We start from the raw sequence: 18570 nt of genomic DNA, 5'->3' as shown, positions 1-18570 counted from the left end.
GGTCTTCCAGGGGATCTTCCAGACTCAGGGATCAAACCCAGGTCTTCCACATTGCAGGTGAATTCTTTATCCTCTGAGTCACCAGGGAAGCCCAAGAATACTGGAGTGGGTAGCCTATTCCTTCTCCAGGGGAACTTCCCAACCCAGGAATTGAACCGGGGTCTCCTGCATTGCAAGCAGATTTGTTACCAGCTGAGCTACCTGGGAAGCCCAACCTAAAGTACTACCATAATTCATTTATTAGAGTAGAACTTTGTAGCACTGAATATCACCTATCTTCTGCCCGGGACCTGGGAATGGCATTTCATACTCATATTGATGTGGCTTAGTGGAAAAATCTGGACTTTCAAGCTAGAAAAGCCTGATTTGAATATATTAAATTTATCACATTACTATAGGATGGGCAGCAAGTCAGTTACACCATCTCAATTTTTATAGGGTCATGAGCAGTAGAGGTAACACAGGAAGAACTCAGCACATGGTAGGTACTCAACAAAGGTATCTGCTATTATTATTATTATTTTTGCACACACACACACACACACTTTTTTATTTACAGAAATTTACCTAATGAAAGCTTCATGAGAGGTAGCCATTTTTAATGGGGATAAGTATTGGGTTAGGGATCTGAGGACCTCAATTTTAATTTTTTTTTTTTGCTGCTAACTCTATGGCCTTGAGCAAACTGCAGCATCTCTTTGTTCTTCCAGATTCCACATCTGGTAAAATAACACTTATTCCTCCTGGCTTCAAGGATCTGTCGTGAGAATAAATTGTTGACCATTTTCAGAGTTCTGAAGAAAAGATGCACTACAGGAATCTGAAGCAGAACTATTATAACTGACATTTAACAATGCCTACCCAGTCCTTGGGCAAGTCACTGTTCCCTGGTTGTAAGCTGTCTTAAATATAGTAATTAGTATTTAGTGGGAAGGTTGCAAACTTCAAATCACACAGATCTTGTTTTGAACACAGACTTGTCACCCTTCTAACTGCAACTTTGGTCAAGTAACTTTCCCAACTGAACCTCATATTTACAATGGGCATAATATCTATTTTTAGAAGAGTTTTCAGGTGAAAAAACGTCCCATGTAAAATGCTTAGGACAGTGACTTCCCTGGCAGCTCAGTGGCTGAGTCTTGCACTTCCAATGCAAGAGGTGTGAGTTCAATCCCTGGTGGGAGAACTATTAATAAGATGCCATACGCCATGAGTTGTGACCAAAAAAAATGTTTAGCATAGTATTAGATGATGATAGAACTCTGGTTACTTCCCTTTCCTGAAGTAACCGCTTGAGGATCATTATAGTTTCTATGTTTTGAATTGTATATATTTCTCAGATTGATTAAGAATGCCCTATAAACTTATTCAGTAAGTGTTGTCTTCCTAAGTATTTAGTAAGACACTTGGTCATGTTTGACTCTTTGCAATGCCATGGACTGTAGCCTCTGTCCATGGAATTCTCCAGGCAAGAGTACTGGGGTGGATTGCCATTCCCTTCTCTAGGGGATCTTCCTGATCCAGGAAATGAACCTGGGTCTCCCGAATTGCAAGCAGATTCTTTACCATCTGAGCCACCAGGGATGAGTATAAATAATCTTATTTATACCACTTATACCCATTTTCATGAGTAAGAAAAAAAATTGGTGACAACTTTTTCAAAGGTACACTGCAATGAAAGCTTAATTTTATACACATATATGCACATGCATTCGTCCTCTGTTATTATACTTCTTATTACATGGATTTGGCTCTAATGCAGGTCAGATTATATTCTCTGAGATGTAACAACAATATAGTAATTTTCTAATAACCTGGTTATCTGTTAGCCCAGTGCCAACATCATGGGAAGCAGTTACCTGCATGAGGACATGTGTTTAGAATTTTCACCTGGGGTTGTTGTTGTTCACTTGCTAAGTTGTGTCTGACTCTTTGTGATCCCATGAACTGCAGGACACCAGGCTTCCCTGTTCTTCACTATCTTCTTGAGTTTGCTCAAACTCATGTAGGGTGATGGTAGGCAAATGGGTAAAGGTGATCAAAATATACAAATTTATAGTTATAAAATAACTCCCTGAGGGTGTAATGTATAGCATGGTAACTACAGTTAATAACAGCCTGGTACATTTTTGAAAGTTGCTAAGAGAGTACATTTAACAAGTTCTCAGTACAAGAAAAACAAATTTTAACTGTGGGGTGATGGATGGTAACTAGACTAATTGTGGTGATCACTTTACAATATATACAAATATTGAATCATTAAATTGTACACCTGATACTAATACAATGTTATATATCAATTATACTTCAGTTAAAAAAAGAATTTTCATCTCAACACTGAGGAATATGGCCATATAAACATCCTTGTTCAAATTGCTACTAGCTCAAGTTATTTTCAGACTTTCTCACTAACATGAAATAGAGTTATTTGTGCTGAAGATATTTTATCTCCTGCTTTCTCTGAGATGGGATGAAACAGGATGGGGCAGGGGTTGGAGGGGGCAGGGAAAACCAAAAGAAAGAGAAAATGTTTTCTCCTTTAGATTTTAATGTGAATAACCATTTGTAAAAGTCAGTGTTGGAATGTTGGAAGAAGTATAGTTCTTGCAAATGAGGGAAAATAAAATTGGTGAACCGACCTTGGTTAACAACCAAGAGCTAGTATTTGTTGGGTGCTTGCTATGTGCTGGGGACTCCTGCGGATACATTTAACTCCTACAGTCTTTTACAGCAGCCCCTGGAGGCAGGTACTATTATTATGCCCATGTCACAGATGAAGAAACAGAGGCAGAGTTAGGTTAAGTAACGTGCATGCAGTCAGATACTAAGCAAACAGCTTGGATGCAATCCTGGTTGGTGAGGACAGGGATACAAAAGAGGAGTGGTTTGGGGCAGAGTGTGAGGCTGCCGATAGGTTGAGGGAACGACACTTGGGAAGGCAGAGGTGACAACTAACATGCAGGAGAGAATGTTATGCTTGAGACATGCAAACACTATTATGCATGAAATAGATAACTAAGGAGAATCTGAAAAGACCCTGATGCTGGAAAAGATTGAAGGCAGGAGGAGAAGGGAACAGAGGATGAGATGGTTGGATGGCATCACTGACTCGGTGGACATGAGTTTGAGCAAGCTCCGGGAGATGGTGAAGGACAGGGAAGCCTGGAGTGCTGCAGTCCATGGAGTCACAAAGAGTTGGACACGACTCAGCAACGGAACAACAACATAGCTGATTCACTTTGCTGTACAGCAGAGACTAACATAACATTGTAAAGCAACTATATTCCAATAAAAATTAGTAAGAAAAAAAAGAGAAACAGAGAGACAGAGGGAAGAGGGGAACCTGACCAGGGTGGGCACAGTGGGAAATGAGAGAGTATGAATTAAATAAGCTGGGACCACATTATGCAATTGATGGAAAAAGCGTCTGTCCTCAACGTTTGTTTCTGAGTTGTTTGGAGCATTACTAAAGAGGGTTTAATGTTTAACCCTGCGATTTGTGTTCTGAAAAATGCAAAGAAGCCAAGCTCCTAGGGAGATGCCCAGCCATTCAGCCTCATCCTTCAGTGCAGGCTGAAGTGAGGAGGAGACTAACCTTCTATACTGAGGCTAGTTGAGACTCTCCCTGGTGAGACAAGAGTTGAGCCAGAGGATGGCATCTGGAGGCTCCATATTTCTGGCCAATTCCTCTGGAGCCCAGAGAGCCAGGGCAAGGGGAGGTGGGGAGGGGATGGCCACAAGCCATGCTGTGATCTTCACCAGGGCTCAGCGGGTTTCTGGAAACAGGAGGTCCATTTCTGGCACACTAACAATTCTAGCCAGACCTTCCTGGCAAATGCCTTTTTATTCCTGCTCTGCAGCTGGTCACAAAGGGTCAGAGGGACCTCTGCTCAGAGGGATAATTTTTGGATGACAGCATAAATCCTGGCGCTAAACCAGTTTACACTCAACAGGCTACATTTTAATTTTCTTTGCCTGATGCTGAGGTCTTTTCAGAATTTTAACAGATCTTTGATTTTGTATTGATACAACAGTAGAAAGGCAAACTAAATTACAAAGATGCTGGAATTCAATGACTTAACAAAAGGACATGCCATTTGCTCTATAAAAAGAAAACAAGTTGCTTTTTTCCTGTTAAAGAACAGAGAATATATGTATAAAATGTACTTCAAAATGGAATGCCCAGGGAATTTTTCCTTTATGTAATTCCTATTTAAGAAATCAATATCTATACTTAGAAGGGGAACAAAAAATGACCACCCTCCCCCAGCATGAATAGTTTTTAATCTTGGCTGGTCAAAGGAATCACCCAGGAGTTTGAAAAAACAAAACAAAACAAAACACTGCCACCTGGGCCCCATCCTCAGGGATTCTGATTTAATGTGTCTGGGTTGAGATTCGAACATGAGCATTTCCAAAGCTGCTTAAGTGATTCTAATCTGAGGCCATGGTTGAGAGTTGCTACCCTAGATGCTGTGAGGGATTCATGGAGGCAAATGCCATTGACAATTTCAAGCAGAAAATCTACTGTCTTACACTTTTGCAGAGGGAGGATGCTCTGGGGAAGAAAAGATTTGAACATGAAGTGAAGAGATGCAGGTTTTGACATGGGCTTGGTGGCTTAAGTTTTCTGGATCTAAATTTCCTTATTAGGAAAAGGATGCCACTTGATCAGAAGATTTCTAAGCCTCCTTCCAACTTTGACATTCTCAGATTCCAGGTCTGAGAATGGTTTATAATGCTGTTAAAAAACACACATGCTTTGACCATCCTTGCAGACAAGTTCATCTGATTGGTCTGAGGCAAGGCTGGACATCAGTACTTGCAAAAGCTCCTCTTGCAAAAGTGATACTGATGTGCAGAAAAACTGAGCATCACTGATCTATGTTCTCCATTGAACCAACTTCAGACAAAGTTGAGTTTGTACATGATTGTATGCGTGCATGCATGTGTGCGTGTGTGTGTGTGTGTGTGTATAGTGTGTACATAAATATGCTTGGGGGTGTCACACCAGCTGATGGAGTGATGGGAATTCACACTCAGCCTTGTATTAATTCAGAAACATGGAAGTAATGCGAACACATATGTCCATGCTGTCTTAATTAGTCCCTGCTGGTTGTTTAGTTCACATGATGGAGAAATGATGCCAGATGTCTGGGATTCTGGCCCATTTTAATTCCCTATTGGCTTCATAGGAATGAAAACAACAGGTAAGATGGCCTGCAACAATAATAACGCCCAGCATCCAACAGTCACACACTTATTTAAAGCCCACCTAGAACTTTACATACATGATGGCACTTTATCCTCCCAAGACACAGATCAATTTTCTTTCCAGAGACAGAACATCCAAGACACAGGAGAAACCGTCTTCTGAAAGAACATACAACTGAAAGGTGGTGGATGCCAATATTCTAGCCCAAACTTCTGAACTTCACATTGCTCTTTCCTTTATTTACTCCACTTCCCGAATCCACATTGACTGTACCAAACCATTCATAGGAGGCCAGACATGGGGTCTGTTGGATGAGTGGGGGGAAGGCACTATCTTTTTGGGGATTAGGAGTGAAGAGAATCAGGCTAATGGTGCTGATTTTTCCTCTGCACTCCATGGAGAGTCAAACCAAGGGTGTTCTCTTTGAAGGAAGGCAGCTAACCTTGGTGAGAGGAAGAAAAGCAGGGCGCAGGCCAGGTGTAAAACCCATGTCAAGGAAAGAGAACCCAAGCAAGTCAGTTCAAGACTTAGCTGTCATCTTGATCTTGAACAGTCTCATTATTCCGGACTTTTTCTTCCCTTCTAAAAGTCAATGATATAGTAAATAAAAAGATAATCTTCGGGGACTTCTCTGGTGGTTCACTGGTTAAGAATCCACCTTCCAATGCAGGGGACATGGGTTTGATCCCTGGTCAGGGAGCTAAGATCCTACAACCTCAGAGCGACAATGCCTGCATGCCACAACTACTAAACCCTCGCACCACAACTGCAGAGTCTGTGGCCACAATGAAAGATCCTGCATGGCGCAATGGAGATCTCATATGACGAAACTAAGAGCCAAAGCAGCCAAGCAAATAAATAAAAGATAAGTTTATTTAAATTGTTATCATAAATAAATGAAATAAATGATAATAAATGAAAATTTATCATTTTTTTAAAAAAGGTAATCTTCAAAGTAGAGTCAAAAAGAAAGAGCAAAAAACCGACATACGAAGATTCTATAGAATATAACCAAGTTATGTCAGGTTGGGCTTATAGGTTTAATAACTGCCTTGAAGAGGCTCAAAATTTTCTCAAAGTTCTCGGCTTCTAAAGGCATGGTTTGCCACCACCTATAGAAAGAAATCACCATTGTGCTGAGTCTAATTCTTTGCCCATTAATTCAGGCACTTCTCAAAGAGATCACCACTGATGTTCTCATATACTTATGTGAAAGTGAAAGTATTAGTGACTCAGTTGTGTCCAACTCTTTGAGAGCCCATGGAACCTGCCAGGCTCCTCTGTCCATGGGATTCTCCAGGCAAGAATACTGGAGATGATTGCCATTCCCTTCTCCAGGGGATCTTCTCAACTCAGGGACTGAACCCAGGTCTCCTGCAGTGCAGGCAGATTCTTTACCATTGGAGCCATGTGACAGAAACCAAATTCAGACCGATTAACAAAATAAAGCAACAGAGGAAAATTCCAGGGAGCCACACATGAAAGCACTTCATGGGGGCAAAACACGTTTAGAAAACTATAAAAAAAAAGCAAAGTGAAGTTTTTAACATAGTTGGCATTCAGCGTATGAGCGAAGAGCCGGTGTCAGTAATCTAGTTTATGCTGTGTTTGCCCTTGAGGACATAAATTAAAATTTCAGCATAAGCCATATAGAGAGGTTTGCAAAAGCGTATACTGAGAGGTAGGCCATGTACCTTATCTTCAAAGGGTTATAAGTCTCTCCACTTAGCTGAAATAGCAACAAGATCACTAATGTGCATGAGATATATTTAACACTGAACATTTCCAACTCCTGAACAGAAGTAAAATTAGTCTATTGAGGCTGCCTCATAAAAATCGTTTTAGAGCTACAAAACAATTCTGAGGTTTTAGTCATAATACTACTTGGAGCTTCCACAAGAAGGATTTGGAGACTTCAAATTAAAATATAATGAATAGGTCTAAGCTTCTCCACTAAACACTTGAAAATTAAGGCTTAGCAGAGTGCTATGAAGGCTTGGTTTTATCCCTTAATTCAATAGCCCTCCCTCCTCACCTTTTTCCACTTCAAAGGGATTCCTGTGTACGAAAAGGCACAAGGAAATACAGAGCGGATGAGGGTCAAGTAGTTTATTATGAACATCTATTCAATATGGTTAGATGCCATATAAAAAGCGTATAAGAAACAAGGCCATTTTAATAATAACTGGGCTACCCATTTTATGCGCCTGATACCTTGAACTGGTGTTGGCTAGTTGTGTGACTATCCAGAGGTCAGATTAAAAAAAAAAAGAAAGAAAAGACAGAAAGAAAAGACAGAATTGAATTTCTCTTCTTCTTGTTAAAAATTTACCCTGGAAGGCACAAAGTGGCCTGAGTTTTGGAATTAAACAATTTATGGATTTGCAGATTGTAAAATGAAAATGACTATACCTCTCTCGACAGAGGTGAGGATTAAATTGAGCTAATGTGTATAAAACACTGCATACAGTGCCTTACAGATTGGGAGTTTGGGATTGACATGCACACACTGCTATATATAAAATGTCTTTCCATAAAAAAATAAAGGATGTGTTAGGCTCAGAATATTAAAAAAAAAGACAAAAGCTCAATAAATGTTATTTTTTCCCTTTCCTCCAATTCTGTTCTAAGTTGTAATGACCTAGGCAGAAATTTAGTCCCTATTATCACGATATAGTGTATTTCTCCCAGCTAGCATAGATTTCAAGCAAGAGTGCTTAAATTAGTTTGTGTTCCGATGTTCTCCATTTCCTTAAAAACAGGTCTGTGTTAATTCACCACATGGTAATTCTTCAGTTTTTATTGGTAACAGTTGGTGTTCTGGGTAGCCCTGAGTTCTCTACTTAATATTCTACAAATGAAGAGGATTGATTCTAATGAAATATTTGATGTCAGTAACTCTGTGAGCACAGGTAGAAACAATAAACAAACAGAATATGGTTTCCCTTTTCATCCCTCAACCTTGGTCACAGACTCTGTTCTCCTCTCTGTGTTAGATGACATCTGATCTTGCTCCAGGGTGGGGAAACCCAATCATGGCTCTTGAGGTGGTTTGCTGTCCAGAGGCTCAGTATCTGCCCCAGATCTTGATTAAGCTATCTCTCGACATTTCCTGATGACCATTTAAGAGGGGTGGGCGTTTCTCCTTAAATGCAAACTGTCTCTGAACTTTCTAACACAGGACTATCCATTTCCTAAGTCTGATATCTTGAACTGCTGTTGGCTAACTAGGTGGATATCTAGAAATTTCACTAGAAGCACCATCTTTTTTTTAAATGGAGAAAGCCCAAGCAGTGATGAGGAGACCCAGCTGGGCCCAGCCAGACATTGCTCAGTCAGTGGAAAGGGGCTGCAGTGAGCACTCCATGACTGCTATGAAAAGCTTACTTAAACAGAAACGTACATTATCTGACATGTTGCAAGTCTTTTGCATTAGAGATGGAGAAGCAAACGAGTGGTGCTGTAGAAACGCTGAGTCGCTCACCTGCCCGGGCTGTTCACAGGCTGTTTGGTACCTGGCCTGCTGGCACAGTTCTTTGACCCTCTCATATTTAGGCAAGTGATTGGACTGTTGGATATTCTTGTTTGATTCCTCCTTCTTACGTAGAAATTTCCTTTGACAGAAAGAGAAAAGCTTGTGTGAGAAGTGATCTGAAATGACTTTCACAGTGACCTGCCTGTTTTTTTTTTCTTCCCTGTCACATGACTCCACACTCTCCAAAAAGCAATAAATAGTTATCAAGTCTCTACCCACAGGAACCCAACATTTCATGAGTCCTTTGGGAAAATTACAAGCTGGGAATTACGAAGACGAGAGATCAGGGAAGGAAGAATCACTTCCTTCAAAATCTTCATTTCAAAACTTTGGACATAAACATTTAGCTTTATAGGCTCAAAGTTCATTTTTGTTAAAAAGCAATGATAGTAATGTTTTTCTCTTGCCTAGGGTAAGTATGGAGAAAAACAAAGACCATGGACATTACAAACAGAAAGGAGAAACCCAGAAATGACTCTGGAACAGTTATTAATACAATCTCATCTATTTGTCAATTCAAAACTAGGAAAGGCACATAAGGGAAAGGAGTGGAAGGACATCAGGCAGAACCTGGGAGGGATAATTGAGAAAGTCAATTAACCGGTCCAGTTAGGAACTGAGGTGGAGATAAGCCATGGGAATCCACAGCCTCATAAAGACTGTGGTCCCATCTTTGCAATTCTGACTCAGCTATCATTACTCTGCTAGCCAGAGGAGGATGAGTCTTATGACTAGGTTTACGAAATCCACACGCTTAGTAAACCAAAATAAGGGGAAAAAACATTCCCAGCAGGGAGAGCTGCCCACAAAGACTCGTTCCCAGAAGCACCCCAGGAACCAATAATTACCCTCTTTCCACAAGGAATGTATCACGCCAAATTTTGACCTTCTTGTTTGTTCGAAACCTGGAAGCAAAGTAATAATATTTACTGTTGGCATTGGGACACTTTTCCAAACGGATCTGTGCTAACAGTTTATTTAAAGCAACACCCCTCGCTACCCGCAGACCGGGACAGCATCTCCAACACGCCATTCACAAACAGCTGAGGAGGTGCTCAGCTCAAGGTGATCCCTGGGGGTGGAGGGTATTTTGCCTCCACTTCTGCTGGCTGCTGGCTGGCTCTGGGAGCTGGTGTGCTTGGGGCTGGCTGAGGGGAAGGAAACTGACGCACCTGTTACCTGGCTTTTCCTGGTCCAGAAGTTTGAGTACAGACTTGCCGTCTATGTCAGGAGGCGCGTCGAGCCCTGCGATGTCCAAGATGGTAGGGGCCAGGTCAATGTTTAGAACGATCTGTGGGACTCTGTGAAGGGACAAGATGGTCACGCCTGGGACCCAGCACCAGTGGAGGGCCCCACCAGGGCTGTTTTTTCCCATCCCAGTACTCCCTGGTCTTCACTGCTTCTCAGCCTCTCATCTGGTTGCCTAGGAGTGGTGGTTGATTCTGGGAGGTGCCTGAGTGCTCAGCCACTGGGACCAAGAGAAAGACTGACTGTCACAGGGGTCAGGTTGGAGAGAGGCCTGTCCCCCTGAGCTCTGGCCACACCTTGGACAAATTGTGGCCTAATGTTTGGCTTTTGTAGGCTGTATATTTTCTTCTGAAACCTGAGAGTCTATCCCTCCTCTGTTGAATTAGGGCTTTGAAATCAATCATCTTCAAAAGGCCACAAGGTTTTTATACTTGAATTCAATGCATGCTGCCTAGCCTTTCAAACATAAAGCCTCCCAACTCTAGATCCAACGCTTCCCCAGGAGTTTCCAGTGACCTGGAGAGAGACAACGCATGTGAGCATGTGTCCCCTCTGCATGTGTCACCCAGCCGTGTCCAGCTCTTTGTGACCCCGTGGCCTGTAGCTCCCCAGGCTCCTCTGTCCATGGGATTTTTTTCAGACAAGAATACTGGAGTGGGTTGCCATTCCCTCTTCCAGGGGATCTTCCCGAACCAGGGATCGAACCCGCATTTCCTGTGTCTCCTGCATTGCAGGTGGATTCTTCACCTGCTGAGCCATCCGGGAAGCCCGGAAAGACACAATAACATTACGCAAAAAGGCCCTTCTTATTGCCATCGCTTCCTCCCCAGCAGGCACTGGAATGAGGCAGCAGATAAGCCACGGAGATGAGACTCGGATGATCTGGCATCTGGGCCCCACTGCTGTCACATCCAGGACGGGGGAACTCAGAGAGGCGTGCGCACCCTGTCTGTGCGGCTTCTTCATTGTGAAATCGGGGGTCCAGACTGGATGCTCTTGAAGGGTCATCCCAGGCTTTCAATTCTACTTGTGCTCTTTTTTTTCACTCTTTCTGTAACTGTTTCATGTACAGGATCTCATTTTATACCGCACATTCTGATGTGCTTGGCGGGGCATACGAAACCCATCTATGATGGGACTACTGACATGCAAAGGGATGCAGTGACTTAAGATGACAGAAATGGTATTCCAGTCCTTCAGGCTTCTTTTCTTAAAATTCATTTAAAGTTCATTGAAATACATTTTAATTAAATAAAATGTATCTAAAGTTATTTAAAGTTCTTAAAATTTAATTTCCTTTAAAAATTCTTCAGTAATAATTTTTTAAAAAAACAACTAAGAGGATGGTACTGGTTATCGTTTTTAAAAAAGATTCAAAGACAGTAAGGATGATATACCTAAAATCACATTCTATGTCTGTGTTCACAGTCTCATGGATTCTGGTCGGTTTGAGAGAGTTAATCACTGATACAGTTATTTTTCCTTTCTCTTGAAAGAGTAGACATTAGTTAATTTAGCATGTGGCGGGGCTGGGGGAGGGGTGGGGCAGGCGAGAGGTTTCGTCTTCTAAATAATGAACCTACACTCACCCTTTTTTGTTTGGACTAAAGGAAACCAGACCCTGAGATTGGTAATGGAATTATCTCAGACGTACACGAGTTATGACAGTTGAATGTTGGAAATAGAGAAATACGTACATGGATCCTGGTTCTACACTTGGCCCACGAATAAAGAAAGGCACGCGGATATCAAAGTCATATGGCATGGATTTCCCCTTAACCAGTCCAAATTGCCCGATATGGTAACCGTGGTCAGCGGTATAGATGATGTAGGTGTTCTCCAGCTCACCCGTTTCCACAAGCATATTATATAGCTGAAACACAGCACAGACCTCAGTCAGAAACAACTGTGATGGCATAAGATGGCAATAGTGCCACCATGATTCCCCTCAAATCTTTTTTCCATTATTTTTAGAAGGCAAGAGTTGCTTTAATAGGGCTGACAAACATGTATGTTTATACACATTTTTCAAGTAGCCTGCAATCCTGGAGGGAAAAAGTCCAGGAATACAGTTGATTCTTATATAATATATAACTTTTCTTAATCTGGCTTATTTTTGCCTATTTGAAAAAAAAAAAACACAAAACAACCTCTACCATCAAACTTTAAGGTTTTACTTTGAAAAATCCATTTTAAAGCAAATTTTACTATCACCCCTCATATTTAGTTACCAAAGATTAAAAACGGGCTACCTCTGAGCCTGATCCAGTTACATCCAGCTTTTAGGTACGTCTTGTTTGGTTTATGTTATCTTTTAAAATTCAGGAAATTTCAAATACATTTTTTGTATTTCTGGCTTCTTTAAAAGTCAGAAGACTTAATACTGGATCCATATTTTCACATGACCAGAATCAGTTGAAGCTGAATAGTTGCTCCTTGCTTTAGATGAGGTAGTTTAGATTTGAGTTCACCATTATCCTCACCATGCCCTATCGCCTTATACTCGATCTGCTTTAGCTATCTACACTATTTGCTTAATCCCTGAAGGTATTTGTGGTGATAACCTTTGAATTATGATGTCATGATTTGTATAATATCTCCTTTTTGCTACTGGCTCCACAAGAACCAACCCTAGAAAGAGAACAAGATGGGGGCGGGGGGATGATGAGTTCACAGAATACCCAGCCCCCCACACTCTCTTAAAATGAAAAACAACTACTACTATAAAAACAGGGTTGGCAAGAATGCATCTACACAAGGGAAGCTGGACCAAAACCCATCCTTGGGGCAGGTTCATGGGCTTACCCTTTCCACAGAATCATCCACTGACATCAAAGTTTGAAGCCGTTTGCGATGTAGAACGTTTGTGAATTCCATGTGGATGGGCAGCATGGGTCCCGTGTACTGCATAATCCAGTGTTTGTCCATATTGGGCGCATAGTTATAACTAGGAGTTCTGCAAATATCCAGAAAGGAGTCTTACTATATATGCTTTTTAGTCACTTAGAGAAATATCTCATGCTAAAAGTTGTAAAATAACCATTTAGGAAAGAATTTAGACACAGCTAAAGAATTTTTCTCTCCAGTACATCTCTGTGTTTGTAAAGAGATTTCAAGTGTGCACCACCCCAGACCACATGAGTTCTCTGAAGGTGTATGGGTTCAAACTTATAAAACCAAGACTGGCAGTGAAAATCTAATTAGTGCAAGTTCACTGGGGTTCATTGAATAAAATGTAAAAATACCTCGAGACGATTGTGGTCATGTTACAAATTTACAGATAAAACCCAGTAATGTAGAAGGGAATGTTCTCATAGTGATGTTAACTCGTAAAATTTTACTGCTAATTAGGCTATTAAATATAGTCACTAATATGTTACGTGCAATGATGAAGAATCATAATTTCAACACATTTTATCTTAGAATTTACTAGGGTATTATATTGATTACTTACATATCTAGTCTGTGCAAATTTTTCTCATTCCTAACCTCACATATAGATACCATCAATTTATTGGATTTGCTGGAATTACAAGCAAGTCTACTACAATATACATGCTTGTCAGTAAAGCTGTTCATTATAGACAAATCAATATAGGTGCAGGCATAATTTTTGCTAACTATAGGGAACTGAGTCCTATTGTTCTGAGACAGGTGGTTCAAGCCCATATTTGATCTATGGAGATCTAAGTGGTGCCCATACTTCCCTTTGGGGACCCATAAAGTACATCACCTTCTCTTTGAAGTCCTCCCCAACTCCCTGGATCATAAGATGCTGCCACTTCACACTCCCAAAGAACATATCTATGCTAGAATATATCTATGCTTTTCACACTGAGAATTGTTTGTTTTTCATTTGACCTCTCCATCAGACTATAATGTGCTTGAACTTTCTCCTCAGCTGATAAGCCTATGAAAGTCAGTCACTCAGTCATATCTGACTCTTTGAGACCCTATGGACTGTAGCCCACCAGACTCCTCTGTCCATGGAATTCTCCAGGCAAGAATACTGGAGTGGGTTGCCATTTCCTTTTCCAGGGGATCTTCCCAATTCAGGGATTGAATCTGGGTCTCCTGCATTGCAAACAGATTCTTTACCGTCTGAGCCACCAGGGAAGCCTATAAACATTGTTTAATAGTGAAAACTCAGTATTTACCACGGGTCAGGGATTGTGCTAACTGTTTTGTTCACATCTACTCATTTAATTAGCTCAGCTCTTGTCGGAAATAGGTTTATCATTCCCATTTTACAGGTGAGAAAACTGAGGCTTAGCAAAGTTAATTTTCTCAGGTTAACAAAACTAGCAGGGAATTGAACCAGGACTTGGTTCCAAAGCTCATTTGCTTTAACAAAATGAAGGGAAAGTAAAATGACGGGGGCTTCCTGCACCCGAGGTTGCTCTTCGTGTGAACCACAACTGTGCAAATGGCCAGTCTCTCAGAACAAGAGATCGTCTAGGCTGATCGAGGAATCTGATTACCGCTCTCTGTTCTGGGGAGGAGCCTATCAGTGAAAGACGGTGGATAATGATGACTGCAGGAGACCCCATGACATTGTTTACATTATAAAACTAGAGAAACAGTCAGTCACTGTGAGCTGGTGAGTCCAGGAGCCTTAACCATGTTCCACTCGTTCCGTCATGGAGCGAATTTGCTATCGAGGAAACCTGGAGTTTCTGAGCTGCGTGACCGAACACAAGAACATGGGGCTCTCTATATGCCTCCTGTTACCATACATTTTCTTCCACCAGCGGATTTGCAGCGCTTCTCTTTTGTAGTTGAAAATGCTGTTTTGGTACCATTGGCCTTCCTGTGCAGAAAGTTACCCTGATGATCTGTATGGATGCTGGCTGGTTAATGAATGCCAATATAACACCTCCAAACCTGTCTGTCTATCTATCTATCATCTATCTCTTTAAAGTGCCCAGAACAAAGAAGTACCTGAGTTTCCTACATGAGCCAATAAACAAAAGTATTCTATGTAAGGATCTGGGTTGAAAAAAAATCTGTGATATTAAATAAACAAATTTTCAGATATCACTTGCCATTCTGTATCAGAGAAACTGTCAGCATGAACTTTCCTCTGCTCACCAAGCAGACAACTCATGAAACGAATGGTCCCATTTTTGGTCTGAAAGGGTTCTTCGTATCTCAGATTGCACCACAGACCAAATGAGACCCTTGTATTTCAGAAGCCTGGGCAGTAGGAAAGGACTTAAGCCCGGGTTTCTTATTCTTAACGCAGCGTGTAACCTTACAAACAGGATTAGAGGAAGAGACCGAAGAGGAGGAGGAGAGAAGGGGGAGCTTCTAAATCCCAGAGGAAAGAGATTTTCACCATTGGGGGGAGTTTGAGGTCAGAGAAATAGAGCAAGCTGGTCACGAAAGGTCCTTTACCACTTACTGATACGTGCCCTGAAAAAGAATACGGCTATAAAAGATTACACGGGCTTTCTACATAATACCTCACCAGCCTCCTCTTGCTGCCTTTGATGTTGGCGTGCCTTAATTTTAAAATAAATCTAGTTGACTTTTTTTTTTTTAAACCACAAAACCTCAAACACAAATAAAAATTACAATAGGGAACCGAGAGGCAGGCTCATAGTGGGTAAATCGTATCTGCCACCAGTTACCTTCCAGTGTTGGGCATGGCTCCATCCACCTCGCCCTGAGGAACAGGGAAGCTCGAAGCAAATTATAAGCCTCAAATTGGACTCCCGGATTTACAGAATGACATATGTTCAGTTTGGCTTTTATTAAAAGGGAGAGTTTGGGTCTATTGTCAAAGTTGTCCTTCCCCCATCCCATTTTTTTTCTTTTCTCTTGATTTCTGAATGTGGGCGATGACCACCCCCCCTCCAGCTCTGGGGACAAGATCCCAGGTGGGGTCTCAGCAGGATGGGGGGATAACCATTTGCCTTTTAGGGGAAGACAGGCTGCCACTGCTTCCCACAGAACAGCAGCTGTTCAGGGGGCCTGCAGGTGGAAGGTCGGGAGTTGCTGGAATTGACAGTTGTTGAAAATTGATCTTTTGCCAAAGACCTGTGGGTGCCTCCCGCTGGTGTCTGCCAAATTCCTGGAAGATGCATTCTTCTGTCCCTCCACCCTGTGATAATTCATTACGGCTTGCTACCCTAACTAAGAATCAACTTACAGTGATTCAGACGGAGCTGGGAGCTGCTGGCTGAAAACGCAAGACAGAGAGAAGCAGGTGACTGTTTTAGGGAACGGTGGAAAACCACGTATCTGATTGCTCCAGAATATTCTGGAATCAGACCTGAATTCTCAGCCCAGGACTGTTGCTTACTAGTGTGTGATCTGAAGCAACTGTTTTCTTTTCTTTAAGCCTCTGTTCCCACATATCTGTAATGGGAGCAAGAACTTCAAAGAGTGCTTGTGAGGCTTCACAGAGGCTTCAAGGGACAAAACCTGGGACCACTCATATCCATACTTATAGGAAGCTGGGAGACAGCTTATCACGTCACAGCTCACTGATGGCTGAGGCAGCCCAGAGAGGGCAGGGCCTCTTACTGTAGTTCGTTATTCTGACTTTTTGCGATCTCATGGACTGCAGCACTTCAGGCTTCCCTGTCCTTCACCATCTCCTGGAGTTTGCTCAAACTCATGTCCACTGAGTCGATAATGCCATCCAACCATCTTATCCTCTGTTGCTCCCTTCTCCTCCTGCCTTCAATCTTTCCCAACATCAGGGTCCTTTCCAATGAGTTGGCTCTTCGCATTAGGTGGACAAAGGATTGGAGCGTCAGCTTTAGCATCAGTACTTCCAATGAACATTCAGGGTTGATTTCCTTTAAGAGTGACTGGTTTGATCTTTCTGCTGTCCAAGAGACTCTCAAGAGTCTTTACCAGCACCACAATTCAGAAGCAACAATATTCAGCACTCAGCCTTCTTTATGGTCCAACTCTCACATCCATATACAACTACTGGAAAAACCACAGCTTTGACTAGATGGACTTTTGTCAGCAATGTGATGTCTCTTCTTAATATACTATCTAGGTTTGTCATAGCTTTCTTTCCAAGGAGCAAGTGTCTTCTAATTTCATGGCTGCAGTCACCGTCCAGAGTGATTTTGAAGCCCAAGAAAATAAAATACTCCCATTTTACAACCGAGACAGTAAAGCATATGGAGGTGGCTCAGGTAGAACAGGCTGGGAACCCTGCTCCTTTCATGATGTCACACTGAACTGTCCTCTCCAAGTATCTCAAACTCCCATCATTAAAAGGAGAAGTGATCCATACATTTCTTCTATCAACAGTAAGTCCTGGGACTTCCCTGGTGGTCCAGTGGTTAAGAAGCCACTTTGCAATGCAGGGGACGACTCAGGTTTGATCCCTGGTAGGGGAACTAAGGTCGCACATGCTGCTGAGCAACTAATCCCACATGCCACAACTAGAGTCCGTGCACCGCAACCAAAGATCCCTTGTGAAGCAACAAAGATCCCATGTGCCACAACTAAAATCTGACACAGCCAAATAAATAAATATTTATAAAGTAAGTCCTAAAGTTCTTAGCTTTTATCCTGATTATCCTGATTTAAAATATTAGCTGCTTCTGTTTCCCATTCAGATGCCTCCCACCAGCTGCTGTGTTCCTATGTTTGTTGCAAACACAGAATCAAGTCTGACCCTCCACGACACCCTGGAGACATATTCAAGAAGGTAGAGAATGCTGACTCTTTGCTTGAAAAGGGAGAGGACAAAGGATCAAATTGTCATAAAAAAGAAAAACAAATCTCAAAAATTCATGTCAGAGTGTCAGCCATGTGTATCTGTTCTGGTGAGGCTTTCTGTGTCTATTCAGATATGTGTTTGGCTCAGAACTGTGCTCTCCAGACCTTATACTCTCAGGGATGCACCTGTAACTCTCAGCAGATGACTCCAATACTTACAAAAGGTGAGCTTTCCCCAGCAAGGCTTCTCTGCACATTGCTTTTCTCTAGTCATCATTTGTTCAGCGTTATTGCTTAGCACGGGCTTCCCTGGTGGCTTAGTGGTAAAGAATCTGCCTGCCAATGCAGGAGACATGGGTTGACCCTGGTCTGGGAAGATCCCCTGGAGTAGGAAATGGCAACCTACTCAAGAATTCTTACCTGAAGAACCCCATGAACAGAGGAGCCTGGTGGGCTACAGTCCATGAGGTTGCAAAGAGTCTGACGTGACTAAGCAACTGAACCAAAATACAGTTGCTCAGGACAGCAGCTCATGGACAAATCCCTCAGACCACTGCACTTGCATGTTCAACTTTTGCCGTCAATATCAGATTCTCCCCAGGGTTTGCTTTTCTTGCTAACATTGCTTATTGACATAACAAGGATAGGATTTCTCAAGTCAATCATGTCTTCTTTCTTTTTGATGGGTGGACATTTTAGGAGAATAATTCTTAGTAGCACAGAAATAGTTTCAAGAAATGCATGTATTGCATATTAAACCCATCCTCGGGGAAACACAAAGAACTTAGCAGTTCATTTGGTACCACTGATGGCCTCTGCTGTCATCCCAAAGAAAATACATTTCGAGTATTTTATATTTGAACATGTGTTTTCTTCATTT

At 41.9% G+C, this 18570-nt stretch overlaps 1 protein-coding gene across 6 annotated transcripts in view; it reads right to left on the bottom strand.

Annotated features, from left to right (window-relative positions):
* SULF1 (sulfatase 1) overlaps positions 1–18570 on the bottom strand; it is a 188440-nt gene that overhangs the window by 31927 nt on the left and 137943 nt on the right. For all 6 annotated transcript variants that reach the window (XM_043484098.1, XM_043484097.1, XM_043484096.1 and 3 more), the window contains 5 exons: positions 12804–12954; positions 11696–11871; positions 9923–10051; positions 9599–9655; positions 8700–8829 (listed from right to left, as the gene is read on the bottom strand). In XM_043484098.1, the coding sequence (XP_043340033.1) occupies positions 8700–8829; positions 9599–9655; positions 9923–10051; positions 11696–11871; positions 12804–12954 (643 nt within the window). The remainder of the gene's footprint in view (positions 1–8699; positions 8830–9598; positions 9656–9922; positions 10052–11695; positions 11872–12803; positions 12955–18570) is intronic.

The sequence above is a fragment of the Cervus canadensis genome, chromosome 12 (assembly GCF_019320065.1).
Source record: "Cervus canadensis isolate Bull #8, Minnesota chromosome 12, ASM1932006v1, whole genome shotgun sequence".
Lineage (NCBI taxonomy): Eukaryota > Metazoa > Chordata > Mammalia > Artiodactyla > Cervidae > Cervus > Cervus canadensis.
The sequence above is the reverse complement of the archived record's forward strand: the minus strand, read 5'-3'. Positions and strand labels throughout refer to the sequence as shown.